General features: G+C 39.6%; 1 protein-coding gene across 2 annotated transcripts in view; it reads right to left on the bottom strand.

Annotated features, from left to right (window-relative positions):
- IL1RAPL1 (interleukin 1 receptor accessory protein like 1) overlaps positions 1 to 15,392 on the bottom strand; it is a 1,300,731-nt gene that overhangs the window by 32,682 nt on the left and 1,252,657 nt on the right. For both annotated transcript variants that reach the window (XM_075263837.1, XM_075263838.1), the window contains exon 8: positions 12,178 to 12,323. In XM_075263837.1, coding sequence (XP_075119938.1) covers positions 12,178 to 12,323 — 146 coding nt within the window. The remainder of the gene's footprint in view (positions 1 to 12,177; positions 12,324 to 15,392) is intronic.

Genomic DNA, 15,392 nt, shown 5'->3' with positions numbered 1-15,392 from the left:
TCTGTGTGGCATTGACCTGGTCTCTAATCTGAGCTGCCGTTAACCTGTGATTTCTGAGGCTGGTGACTCGGATGAGCTTATCTTCCGCAGCAGAGGTGACTCTTGGTCTTCCTTTCCTGGGGCGGTCCTCATGTGAGCCAGTTTCTTTGGAGCGCTTGATGGTTTTTGCAACTGCACTTGGGGACACTTTCAAAGTTTTCCCAATTTTTCTTTCTTTTTTTTTTTTTTTAAATGTAGATTGTGATCCCCACATAGAGCTCACAATGTACATTTTTCCCTATCAGTATGTCTTTAGAATATGGGATGGAAATCCATGCAAACACGGGGAGAACATACAAACTCCTTGCAGATGGTTTTTTGCCCTTGGAGGGATTTGAACACCAGGACTCCAGCGCTGCAGGGCTGCAGTGCTAACCACTGAGCCACCGTGTGGCCCCCTTAAGTTTTCCCAATTTTTCCGACTGACTGACCTTCATTTCTTAAAGTAATGATGGCCACTCGGGTTTTCTTTACTTAGCTGCTTTTGTCTTGCCATAATACAAATTCTAACAGTATTCAGTAGGACTATCAGCTGTGTATCCACCTGACTTTTGCACAACACAACTGATGGTCCCAACCCCATTTATAAGGCAAGAAATCCCACTGATTAAACCTGACAGGACAAACCTGTGAAGTGAAAACCATTTCTGTTGACTACCTCTTGAAGCTCATCAAGAGAATGCCAAGAGTGTGCAAAGCAGTAATCAACTCAAAAAGTGGCTACTTTGAAGAACCTAGAATATAAGACAGATTTTCAGTTGATTCACACTTTTTTGTTAAGTATATAATTCTACATGTGATAATTCATAGTTTTGATGCCTTCAGTGTGAAACTACAATTTTCATAGTCATGAAAATACAGAAAACTCTTTGAATGAGAAGGTGTGTCCAAACTTTTGGTCTGTACTATATATATATATATATATATATATATATATATATATATATATATATATATATATACACACACTATATATACTATAAATATATATATATATATATATATATATATATATATATATATAATTAAAATTAAATATATAAAATATATATGTATATTTAACCGGTTAAGGACCAGGCCCAAAAGTATGTTAAAGACCAGGCCTTTTTTTTCAAAACTGACATGTGTCACTTTAAATGGCAATAACTTTGAGACGGTTTAACTTACACAAGTGGTTTTGAGACTGTTTTTTTCGTAACACATTATACTTTATGTTAGTGGTAAATATTAATCAATATTTGTGTATTTATTTATAAAAAAACTAGGAAATTTGATGGAAATTTGGAAAAAATTGCAATTTTCAAAATGTGAAATTCTCTGCTTTTCAGGCAGATAGTCATACCACCCAAATACATAAATAAATATTATCTCCCATATCTCTGCTTTATATCGGCATCATCTTTTGATTGTCTTTTAATTTATTTTGGACGTTACAAGGCTTACAAGTGTAACAGCGATTTTCTAGATTTGCAAGAAAATTCCCCAAACCAATTTTTTAGGGACCGCTTCAGTTCTGTAAGGAATTATAAAGGCCTGTATAATAGAAACCCCCATAAATCACCCCATTTTCAAAACTACACCCCTCAAATTATTCAAAACAGCATTTGGGATGTTTGTTAACCCTTTAAGTTTTTCATAAGAATAAAAATAATATGGCAGTGAAATTTAGACATTTTATTTTTTTTCATTAATACATTCATTTAGACCTAAAATTAACACATTCACAAAGGGTTAAAGGAGAAAATGCATCTCACATTTTGTTATGCAATTTCTCCTGTGCACAGAAATACCCCACATGTGGGCGTAAACTGATTTTTGGGTACACAGCAGTGCATGGAAGGGAAGGAGCGACACTGGGTGTGTGAACAGCAGATTTTGCTGGAATAATTTTCAGGCACCATGCCTCATTTGCAGAGCCCCTAGAGTACCAAAACAATGGAAACCCCCCAAAAGTGACCCCATTTTAGAATCTACACCCCTCACAGAATTCATCAAGGGGTATAGTCAGCATTTTGACCCTACAGTTGTTTCACAGATTTTACTAACATTGGGATGTGTAAATGAAAAATTACTAAAATGTCACTTTATCCCCAAAGTTTTAATTTTCACAAGGGGATAAAGGACTAAAAGCCCCCCACAGTTTGTTACACAATTTCTCCTGAACACGGCAATACCCCATGTGTGGCCATATTCTGCTGTATGGGTACATGGCGGGGCTTGGAATGGAAAGAGCGCTATTTGGCTTTTGGATGGCAGATTTTGCTGGAATAATTTTAGGTGCCATGTCTCATTTGCAGAGCCCCTAGAGTACCAATACAGTGGAAACCCCCTAAAAGTGACCCCATTTTGGAAACTACACCCCCCACAGAACATATTAAAGGGTAGAGTGAGCATTTTGACCCTACAGCTGTTTCACAGATTTTATTAACATTGGGGCATGAAAATGAAAAATTACTTTTTTTCCAATAAACTGTCAATTTAGCCCCAAATTTTTCATTTTCACAAGAGGATAAAGGGGAAAAAGCTCCATAAAGTTTGTTAAACAATTTCTCCTGAACACAGAAATGCCCCATATGTGGTAATAATCTGCTGTATGGGAACATGGTGGGGCTCAGAATGGAAAGAGAGCTATTTGGCTTTTGAAGGACAGATTTTGCTGGAATATTTTTCAAGTCCCATGTCGCATTTGCAGAGCCCCTAAAGTACCAATACAGTGGAAAGCCCCTAAAAGTGACCCCATTTTGGAAACTACACCACTCATAGAATTTATCTAGGGGTATACTGAGCATTTTGGCCTCACAGCTGTTTCACAGATTTTATTAACATTGGGATGTAAAAATGAAAAATTACTTTTTTTCCCAATGAATCGTCCATTTAGCGCCATATTTTTAATTTTGAAAGTAGTTAAAGAATTAAAAGCCCCCCACAGTTTGTTACAAAATTTCTCCTGAACACGGCAATACCCCATATGTGGCCATAATCTGCTGTATGGGTACATGGTGGGGCTCAGAATGGAAAGAAAGCTATTTGGATTTTGGAGGGCAGATGTGGCTGGAATAGTTTTCAGGTGCCATGTCGCATTTGCTGAGCCCCTAAAGTATCAATACAATGGAAACCCCCCATTGTGACCCCATTTTAGAAACTACACCTGTCAAGGAATGAATCAAGGGGTATTATCATTTTGTGCCTAAAATGCTTCCAAAAAATGAATGTCCAAAATGAAAATTTAAATTTTGAAAGAAATATGCCATTTCGGTGCCCCATACAATGCACCCACTTTGTGTTGTCAGAGACCTGCACTCCTAAAACTATTAAGGGGCCATCCCGAGGGGCAAAAAATATATATATGTGGGTGTAAACTGCTGCTTGGGCACACAGGAGGGCTCAGAAGGGAAGGAGCACTGAGCTTTTTAGCTTTTGGGGTACAGATTTAGAGGGACTTTCTGGGGGCCATGTTCCTTTTGGAGAGACCTGGAGGTAACTGTAAACCCCATTTTGTAGGGGCAAGTTTAGGGTCTCTGCAAAAGTGTCATGGCATCCAAAAACCAAACCGTCTGCGCTCCAAAAACCCAATAACCCTTCTTCCCTTCTGTGTCCGGCTGTGCCCTAATATCAGTTTATACCCACATATGACATTACGTCCGTTATCCCGGGTACACCAGTGTCATACATGTGTCATACATGTGTCATACATGTGGCATAAACTGCAGTTTGGGCGCACAGCAGGGCGCAGAAGGGAAGGAGCGCGATGAGGCTTTTGGAGTACAGATTCAGATGTTTGGTATCTGGACGCCATGCCATGTTTGTAGAGCCTGTAAGGTACCAGAAAAGTGGATTCCCCAAAGGAGTGACCCCATTTTGAAAACTGCACCCCTCAAAGAATTTCTCAGGGGGTGTAGTGAGTATTAGTATCCCGGACATGACTGCACAGCGGATGGCGAAGAGGGAATGTGTAAGCGGTGCGGAGTACATTGCAGACACCAAATTCCCTACTATGTCCCAGTAGCTCCTATGATTGGGGAAGTCACTCTGGGGCTCATTTTGGGGGTCACTTCTGGTGTCTTTCCCTTGTAAACTGTAAATCTGGGGTGTCTCCTGAAGTACACTGACACAGCTTATACATTCCCTTCCTGACGCCGCCAGTTGTATTCTAATAATTTGGCGATTTTGGTTTTTTTTGTCTTCACATTGGTAGATGCTATATTTTCTTTATTCTTTTGGTGACGCGGCCATATAAGGGCTTGTTGTTTGCGGGATGTGATATATTTTGTAATGACACCATTTTTGGGTGCCTACAACATACTGAATACATTTTATTAACTCTTTCTTGCTGGATTTAAAAAAAAATAAAATCCTGGCATTGAGTTGTACCCTTTAAATTTTTCGCCATGCAGCGCACAGTAAAAGTAACATGTTCCCTTTATTCTGCGGGTCGGTACGGTTACGGCGATACCTCATTTATACTATTTTTTTATGCGATACTAATTCTGCAGAACAAAAACACATTTGGGGACATAAATCAGTGATCTTATGAGAGGCGTAACATTTTTATTTTTCGGTTGACAGTGTTGGTTGAGGGCTTATTTTTTGCGGGACAACCTGCGCTTTTTATTGGTACTGTTGTGGGGTGCATATGATTTTTTGATCACTTTTTATAGCATATTTTGTAAGGTGATATGGTGAAAAATCACTACTTCTGGCGGGTTTTTTCCGGGTTTTTTTTCAGATGTACACCGTATACATTAAATATTATTTCAGTTTTATTGTACAGGTTTTTACGGACGCGGCGATACCAAATATGCATTGTTTTTATTAATTTTTAGTACTTTTTTATATAGTTCATTTTGTATAGAGAAAAAGGGATTTTTGGGCTTTATAACTTTATTACTTTTTTCATACACTTTACTTTTTTTTAATTTTTTTTTTTTTAACTTTTTCATGTGTCCCTTTAGGACACTTGAATCAGTTGATGCTTTCATGAAAGCATCAACTGATTTTGTATAGTAGCTTGCAGGACACGAGCAGGACATGAGCCTGCTTGTGTCCTGTAAGCTGCAGAGGAAGTGAGACACATCGCTCACTTCCTCCATCGCCTGGCAGGATCACCAGGTATGTGGGGGCTCCGGTAGTCTGGGGTCACTGGCCAGACCCCAGACTACCTTTTACTGACATCGGCACCCCCCGATCTCGCCGGGGGGGGGTGCCGATCAGCTTCAATATGCGGCGGATCCCTTTCGATCGCGCCGTGATGTTTCACGGCACGATCGAAAGGGTTAAAACGTTCAGTCGGAACTGAGTCCGACTGAATGTTGTTGAGGGGGTGGTTAGGTGTTAGTAACACCTAACCCCTGCCCTCCCCCCGCCCCACCCCCTGCCTAGTGAGTCTCTGAAGACCGGCCGTAAATTTACAATCGGCTGGTCTTAGAGACCAGGACTGCTGGCCGTAAATTTACGGCCAGCGGTCCTTAACCGGTTAATGATAAAGTCACATAAAACATCAGTTCTATGATATAGAATAGTTCTGCAAAAAAAACTGAAATTACCCACATACCATGACAAACAAACACCAGACTGAGCTTGGCCAAATAAACTAAACAGTTTGACCTGATGTGTAATTCACATTTGTCCGACAATATTTGTTGATCATATGCCAAAAAAGTGTAATTTTAACATGCACAATCTTTTGTTCCTACAGGTTAAAACAGCTTTAGGCTGAAGCCCCACGTTGTGGAAATGCAGCTTTTTTGTTGCAATTTTTGTTGTGGTGTTTTGAGCCAAAGCCAAGAATGGCTTTCCCTTCTACTCAACAACATTTTGGCTTCAGCAAAAAAAATGCAGTGTTTTACATTACTTGCAAATTGAATGGGATTCTGGCTAATCCTGCCCACACATTGCGGAAAGAAATCAGCAGCGGAAATGCCACGATTGGAAAAAGGGATATTTGCCCTAGAGACAATGCCATTCATGTGGAGTCTATGTGGCAACAAAGTCTCCCTATGCTGTATTACGGCTTTGTGCAGATGTGTTATCATGTTATAGTAGTCAAGTCCTTATGATGTGGATGGTTATGTGAGTCCACATACATAATGTGCCATAACAAGATAAGAGAGACACAAGTACATGTCTTCTTATAAGCAGTACAGAAATTATATACATACATATATATATATATATATATATATATATATATATATATATATATATATATTTCTACAAAAGGTGACCTATGATGTTTGTGATACAGAAAAAACACATAATAAAAATCTATCATTACACTGAAAGACAGCTAACATTAGCACACTTCAAACCAGATGACAGCCCAACTACTGAACACACATAAAATCTGAAAGGGAGTGCGATGGCTTCTACACATAGCTTTGATATATAGGTCATTAAACTCTGCGGTTTAAAATTGAAAAACATTTTGGTTTCTGTAATTGATATCATTGTCCAGACGTATAACTCATATAATGCTACCATTAAATGCTTTCACGGTGGTTCTAACCATTCCCCTGTTAATGTAACAGTATACAAATAATGAGGTTCACAATAAAGGGTCAAAGGTCAGGCAAAGTGAATGCGCCCCGTAGACTTGTTACGACAGCTCATCTATATTACATGAGGATTGAAACTGTAAACATCAAAAGTAATACCGTCAACCAAACAGAAAGAAACATGCTTATATTCTGTACACCATACGGAGTTGTCATTTATTTTGTGTCCTTAACTCCTTTTCATTTTTATGACTTAAAAAAAAGAAGAAAGTGATACATTATATAGAATTCTGCTGGTTCCATATTCTCCAATATGAAAGAAGAATCTTAAATCCTCGGCTGAATCATTCAAACAGAAGGGTTGCAAGCCAAAGACTATTAATAAAACAATTACATCTGCACCAGAACACCTGCTTCAATATAAAAAAGAGAAAAAAATCCTATACCACTAGTGGCTCAACTAGACCTGCTCCGGAAAAATGTGAAAAATAATCAAAGACTTGCGGCCCACATTGACAGGATGACACATTGAAATAAATTCTCTTCTGTCCTTCCATCCTTATGACTTCGAAGCCATCTAACTTCAAGAAAAAAATGAATTATAACATGACAAAGTTATGGCCAGCGAGATCTTATAATAGTATTAAAGGAGCACCTACGTGTTTAAGAAGAACGAATGCAACAGTTGCAGCATTTTTATTATACGTCTCTATTGGTTTTATAATTTACTGGATTTAACATGATTTTTTTTGTTCCCTATTAATATGTCTATGAAACTTGGGAGGTAATGCACGCAAACACAAGGAGAACATATAAACGTCTTGCAGATGTTGTCCTTGGCAGGATTTGAACCTATGACTACAGTACTGAAAGGCTTTACTGCTAACTAGAGATGAGCGAACACTAAAATGTCCGAGGACATGCACAGTTGGCTCTGCCCGGCCTGACGCCTGAGCAGAGCCGACTGCGCATGCGAGGGCATACCCGCGCATGCGTAGTTGGCTCTGCCTAGGCTGGATGCCTAGGCAGAGTGAATTCCAGCCGGAAGACGCCGCGGGGATGCTGCATGGAGAAGACTTCTAAAGGTAAGAGAAGAACCAGCGTTGATTGGCAGAATGTATAGCATTCTGCCAATCAACGCTGATTCTGCATCAAACCTTAAACTTCGAACAGCTAGTAGTGTTCGATCGAGTACGAGTATTTCGAATACCATAGTATTCGATCGAACACCTACTCGATCAAACACTACTCGCTCATCTCTAGTGCTAACCATTGAGTCACCATGCTGCCGTTGGATTTTAATATTATTAGCATTATATTATACAAGTATTCTGTATTTCCTATGCACACACAATGTTACTGTCCAGATATTATATTTTGGACACAGTATCTTCTACCGGTGGTGGTGTGAAAATATAGTGCACAGCTGCAATCAGATCCCTAAGCCAGGTCCGCTCACTAAACTGACTGCACAGCTAGACTAATGGTTAACCTTAATGGGCCAGTAGGACAGCAGTCACGTAAGGGTGATTGTTAGTATTAGTTCCCTGATCTGACCCTAGATTTGGGTTCATACTTTGTTTTTTTGCTGAAAAACTGTGCACGTTTTAATCGCAGTAATGACATGTTACTATGCATCTGTATGGTAAGACCATTGCACTGAAAACCTCTGTTGTACTGACTGTTACCATACGGGTGAGATGCACAGTGCCATATGCTACTCATTATTACAATAAAAAACACAAGAACTTCTTCTGCAAAAAAGTGCTGTTTTTTGCTGCAGCCCAATATGTGGGGCCTTAGGCTCAGGCAGGTCTTCTATGGATCTGTATAATTATTCTGATGAATAAAGTTGCACACCTGTAGTTTATGATTTTTTAACTCCGCTTATGATTTTTTAACAATAGTCACAAGTAACTATTTTTATGCCACCTTCACTACTTTTTAATAAATGGGCAGGGGTGTGGTGTTAGGTAGGCCCATCACCGTTGTCTAATTAACAGAATTTATGCCACAAATCTACACTAGCTATGGTGTGGATTTTCACAGAGACACACAGTCCAGTGGCGTCATGTGGCGTCATGAATTTGGCGAATACTCCACATCCAGACTGTCATATAATGCACCACCCATAAAGAATCAGCCTTAATATCTACCTTTCCTTAGTGTACCTGTTTTAAAGAGCCATCAACAATAAGTCCAGATGAGCCCAAAAAAGAACCAATCATCTTATATAGCCTGCACTTTGGTGCCATTTATTAATCACCCCTTATCATTAACGTGCCCTTGTTTTACATAAAACTACACAAACCTTATTATTACAATCCTAATGTCTTTATTTTCCCATAAGCGTCTGTTCACATGGCGAAAACCTTTTTTTGCCGTGTGAATTCTCCGCGCGGCTAGCCGCGACGGGATGCTGATGCAGTGCACTGGCGTCCCATCGTGGCATCCCGCTCCTGATTAGTCCCAAATGAATGGACCTAATCGGGACTAAGTCTAGCACCGCGGACGCATGGCTGTCTCAGTCGCGGAATCCATGGGAAGAAAGGGCATGTCGCTTCTTTTTCCCGCTAGCTGAAAGAAATCGTTAGCAGGGGGGAAAAAAACACATTCCGCATCAAAATCCACCTGCAAAAAACTCAGTGTGAACTAGTCCTAAAATATTTTATAAAAAAAAATAGAATAATCTTCTCGCTCGAAAAGGATTAGGTTACAACTTAAGCATTCTTTAAAAGCAAAAGGGTACGAGACAAAGAACTGGAAATAATGAAAAGATTTTGAGGACCTTGATCATTGGTATGTCGATGCCCTAAATACTTCTGGCAAAAGTCAGACTCAAATTTATCACTAAATGTAAATGGCTTCTTCGCCTCGGTTCACATCTGTGTCCAGTCTCTGTACAGGAATTCTGTTCCTCTTTCCCTCTCTGCAAGCAGCGCTGTTCTCTCTGCATTTTTCAAATTTTTAGGGCGGAAACTGAATGGAAACCACGTGGACCTCATTATAGTCTATGGGGTCCACGAGTTTCCCAAGGGTAAGTTCACATGGAGTTTTTTGGTCAGGGTTTTAAAGCCATGTCCGCCTCAAACCCATGACCAAAAAGACAGCTCCCATCAATGGGAGCCGCTCAGGTCTTTTTTTCCGGGAGCAGTTTCTTCCGGCTCCCAGAAAAAAGAAGCAAGATGCTCATTCTTCTGGCCGAGTCATCTCGCCTCCCTCCGGAACAGAGTGCGCGGCTGGATGCCGGTGCAATGCACCAGTTTTCACTCGCGGCTACCCGGTTTTTGGATTGGAACTTGAGGCGGTCTCCGTCTCAGGTTCCGATTCAAAAAACCTTGTGTGTACTTACCCTAACTTAACCGCTATACTGATTAGATTTCCGTGTGCATATGTGAACCAAGCCTAAGTCTACTCATTTGTAACTTCCTTTGCCACAGCTGTTGGCTGAGAAAGAGTAGCAACACTGTCAGAAAACTGCCAACAAAAACAGCACAAAAATAATAGCAAAAAATTGAAAATTCAACAAAAATGACTTTTAGGTGATGGATGAGCAGTGTCTATCTAGCGTTGTTCAGCCCTGTGTGATAGAACACAGCGATGATACTTTTTTGTTTTATGTAAGCTTCAATGGGAAAAAAGCATTGACATGTATTACAGAGAAGTACATTCCGGCACGCGGTGTCACAATTCGTTTGCTGTTTGTCAGGCATTTTAATAGTTTCTTGTTCAATGACCAAATTCATAATGATATGTGTCATTAGACGGCCGGGCCAGAGCTCAGTTCTACAAATGCTATCTGCAGACTGACAAAACTACAAATAATTACATGGAATGGCGGGATATTTATACAGACTGAAGTAGCCGGGGACTCAAATCCATTATTTATGTCCATTAACTTCTAACCTTTTCATGGTGTTTTTTGGTTGGCTTAGATTTAATATAATGTCAAACAAATAAACATGAGTTTCGCACAGTTGGGAAATGCTTTGAATCCCAGTGGCATTCATGTAATATTGGTGAAGACAGTGATCTCCATATGTTTCCTACAAGCATATTCATAAGAATATAAATGAACCTCCTTGTTACTATGTAATTGTGTTCTGTGTGGTCGTAGTCTTAGGAGAGTTAGGCAACTTCATTGATGCTGTCAGATTCCTAATGTAGATCCTGAAAAGGCGTCGTACAGAGCATTCACAACACCAAAGTCTACTTATTGCAATTAAACACAATGCACAGAATGTGATGCTTTAAAATTAGGTTAATAATTAAACGAATATAAAAATTTCTTTGAAATGTGTCTTTTATTTTGTTATCTGCTCATAGCAATGAGTACAAACATGTGAATGTGTTTTTATTCTTCTTTAACTTACTGTAAATAGCAATTTATGTTCTGTAAGATTGTTTAGCTTAGGGGTATGATCATAGTCTACTGTAGGTTATCACTGTTGTATGAGATTATCTATCTATCTATCTATCTATCTATTATCTATCTATCTATCATCTATCTATCTATCTATCTATCTATCTATCTATCTATCTATCTATCTATCTCTATTAGAGATGAGCGAACACTGTTCGGATCAGCTGATCCGAACAGCACACTCCCATAGAAATGAATGAAAGCACCTGTGACGCTGACTTTGCCGGCGGCCGGCCGGCGTCACAGGTGCTTCCATTCATTTCTATGGGAGTGTGCTGTTCGGATCGGCTGATCCGAACAGTGTTCGCTCATCTCTAATATCTATCTATCTATCTAATTTTTCGTTAAACCAGTCAAATGCTGGAGTTTTTTTTTTTTTAAATTGGATACAAAAATTTGCTGAAACCCGACATTTTTTGGGTTCTACTTGCAAGTTGAGGGACATTGACATGGTCCAAATGACCATGAAGCCTAATCACGGGATTCAGTGGTGATCTGCTGACAGAGGCAGCTGACAGAGAAGAAGACTAAAGAAGACTAGAGTCTCCCATTATTATACTCTGGGGTCTGAAGAGCCCTTCAGTTCTTACTGAACCAGTTTTCTTTGAAATTTAACTTATCCGTGAACATTGCAGATGTTTGCAAAAACATCTAATGAGGTTTGCGCATGTCTATTCAATATTATATCACAATATACTAGCAAAACCATAAAGGGCAGATATTAGAAAAGCAATGACTGGGCGGCTACATATAGACACATATAGGAGAGACAGCATATCCCTTGCTGTTATTAAACCTCAAAGGGAATGTAAGGAAGGACATAACTGCAGATGTAGCTGAATGTAACTTGAATCTGGTATCTAGCTGTACTGTGATAACGCAAAAGCCATCAAAACACCATTGAAACAGTCAAGTTGAACTTTGCTAGAACTGCAGACAGTACACCAATGGGACTGTAGCGTTACTTCCACTACCTGTCACTTATTATTTTGGGGAACCTTTAAGTGTTAAGGAAATTTTCTTAACTTTGACTTTAATACTTAAAACAAAAACTTAAATCTACTTAAAAAAAAAAAAAAAATCCCAGTGCACTTCCCTTCCATTTCGTAAGTGATTTAAAATACATGGATTTTACCATCTTTACGTTTGACCACACATATGAAGATACACTTTGCTGGATTTCTGAGAAAACCCTTTTCTGCGTCCTTTATGTACACATACCTCTCTTATGGAGGAGCACACTTGCATGTCTACGTCCGTTTCCATTCTCAACATAGCAAGAGTAATTTCCTAGATCTGCATCTTCCACTGAGTCAAATATTAAAGAGATCGATACTTCTTGCTCTCCAAGATGTTGCCTAAGAACTCTTGAAAAGGAAAATAGAAAAGAAGCAATTATTTGGCTTAATGTAGAAGTAAAATCTAGGTTTAGCAGAACTGTAAATCATTTATTTCAAGGAGAGACACTTCTCGGAGAAGTTTAGCAGTGGGCCATAGAGATAAATAAAATCAAGCTTGTGTGGACCTGAAAGTTATGTTATATGACCTGGTTTTGGGCTTAAAGCTTACTTTATTCTTGAGTACAATTCTAAAGAAAATATGACATAGCTACAAGCTCTAGAATATAAAATAAAAATAAATAAAACTAAGACACAAATGTAAGGTTCAATGTCTGTACTAACACGGATTTAAAGAATACATCCAGTATATATATTAGTGTTGACTTTTTGCATATTAGATGTACAATATATTGTATACTGGGATGTAACTTGAATGTCCTTGTATTTTCTTATACTGCAGAGGAACCTTTAGGTGCCCAAGGAACCAAAGGGGTATGGGGGCTGACCCCTTATTCATATCTGCGTTGATATTCCATCCAGGGAAGTCCACATGGGGACCCCCTGAATGGACTACCAAATGCACTTTCAAGCATTATGCAGTAAAAGCACACGGACCCCATAGACTATAATGGGGTCCATGTGTTTGCCGCGCGCAGCCCACACTGAAGTTGCAGAGAGGAAAGTAGATTGTGAAGTACTTTCCTGTCCGCATGTTCCCTGAGGAGATCTGGCGGACAGGATTATAGTCTATGGAGATTCATGTGCTTTTACTGCACAGTGCTTGCAATTGCATTTGGTATTCCGTTCAGGTATTCCTCATGCAGACTCCCCCGAATGGAATATCAATGCAGATGTGAACCAACCCTTAGTGTTACCAATACCAGAAGTGAAACCATTTTCTTTTTTGCTTGGGTCGCCCCAACCTCTGTGTATGCACCTGAATGAAATATTTAGAAAACTAAGGAGATTATAGCTATAACTATAGTTCTGTGCAGTGTATCAATGTGTAAGTGTTATCTCACAGAATCTTGTGGAATAAGCTTAAAGTGGACCTTTCATCACTTGGGGCACATGCAGTTTTATATACGTTCCTCACCGCTCTCACAGTACAGCTCTATAAGAGCTACTGTGAGGAAGGGCATTCCTAAATGACTGTCAGGAATGCCCTTCTGATGGTGAAGAGCTACGGTACCGGCACCAATAGCTCTTCACCTGGGGTACAGATCGTGGAAGCTGACATTCCCCTGAATTCAGCACACTGTCTGCTTTCTAGTGGTATATAAAACCACATGTGCACCAAGTGATGAAAGGTCCTCTTTAAGCTTTGCTTCAAAAATAAGAAAAACAATTTACAGCCATACAACCTGAAAAAAATCTTAAGTAAATAGGAAACAAATATTTAAGTATTCAAATATATTCAGATCTTCTCATTTCAGAATTTTTTTTCGCAAGCCCATATTACTTACGTTACACAAGATTGTGTCGGACCACTTCCCTTCTACTACAGTTACAGAAATTTCTGCTGCTATCCCATTCATCTGAATGGGAATTGCAGAAATCAATATGCTTGCTACCAAAATAGAAGATGGATTGATTTGTATTCTCAGATATTTCTGCTACAAATCACTGCTTATGAATTTACCCTATAATCTTATCTTAAGCCCTCTGACCTGACACAAGCCATTTTAGTAGATTAGGAGGACAGCAGTTATTTCAGTTGTAGCAGTGATTGCTTCCTAGCCAAAACTGTCTAAGACCGAGTCCCCAGATTATGGAAAAGCAGCTTTTTGTTTTTGTTGCTGATTTTATTACAGTTTTTTGAGCAAAAGTCAGAAAGGGAGTGAACAGAAGGTAGACATAGAAGAAATTCCTATATATTTCCCATTCCTTTGTTAGCCACTCCTGGCTTTGGCTAAAAAAAAATGCAGCAAAATCTGAAACAAAAAACGCTATGTTTCCGTAATGTGGGACCCCCACCTAAAAGAAAAACTGTTAACTGAACAATAAATAAGAAACCTAAAATATAATTTTTTATAAATGTAGTTGATAGTGTAGAGAGGCTACCATGTCAGGGCAATACACTTTTTATCAGCACAGATATATGGTCCCTATAAGACTAACTGATAAAGCTGGAGGAACGGTTCTCTGCCGCTACAAATAGTGAGCCTACGTTTTTATAGAATAATTTGTCATCAGGGTCTGATGTAAACACAAAACTAAATATCTAACATGTATACAGACACACTGCCAGCAGGTCTGAAAATAATAATAGCATGCTGCTAAGAGCCCCATTGTAGACTATAAATAAAACAGCCAACCAAGATCCCGCCCTCTAGAGGGCTCTCAGCCAATGCACATGAGCTATGTCATCAGACTGTCCTTAATGACATGCGCACATGCGCGCCCCCTCCAATAGAGTGCATACCAATCTGATGATGTAGCTCATGCGCATTGGCTGAGAGCGCTCTAGAAGGCCGGATCTGGGAGTGAAAAACCTGTACAAATATATAAATTAGCCATACAAGATATAATGGGAAATGCTGTTCCATTTAAAATCCCCTCAAAAGACAAAGGGGACACTCCATCTTGAGAAAAAAAAGGTTTAATCTCCAGAGGCAATTTTTCACTGTAAGGGCTGTGAATCTATGGAATAGCCTACCCTTGCCAGAGAAACAACAGCTGACAGCTTCAAAAAACAGTTTATGCTAGGTTCACACTAGCATTCACCTGTCCGTTCTGAGCTTTCCGTCTTCTGCATGCCAGAAGTCGGAAAGCTCAGACCGGGTCCGGCCGTGAGTGGCGGTGAGCGTTTTATGCTCTCAGCCGCGTAACTGGATTTTTAATCCGGACACAGATTACTGCATGTCTGACTCTGTGTCCGGATTAAAAAACCCGGTTTCGCAGCGGAGAGCCTAAAACGCTCACTGTCTCTCACGGCCGGACATCTCTCTCACCCATTCAAATGAATGAGTGAGAAAGTCTCCTGCAGGTTTCCGTCTCCTGCCTCTGTTTTAGGCAGGAAACGGAAACCTGAACTACGGAGACCGGGCGCAGATGTGAACAAGCCCTAAGATGCATTTGTACAGAAAAATAGCA

The sequence above is a fragment of the Leptodactylus fuscus genome, chromosome 2 (assembly GCF_031893055.1).
Source record: "Leptodactylus fuscus isolate aLepFus1 chromosome 2, aLepFus1.hap2, whole genome shotgun sequence".
Taxonomy (NCBI): Eukaryota; Metazoa; Chordata; class Amphibia; order Anura; family Leptodactylidae; genus Leptodactylus; species Leptodactylus fuscus.
Note: the sequence above shows the minus strand (reverse complement) of the source record. Positions and strands in the feature narration are given on the sequence as shown.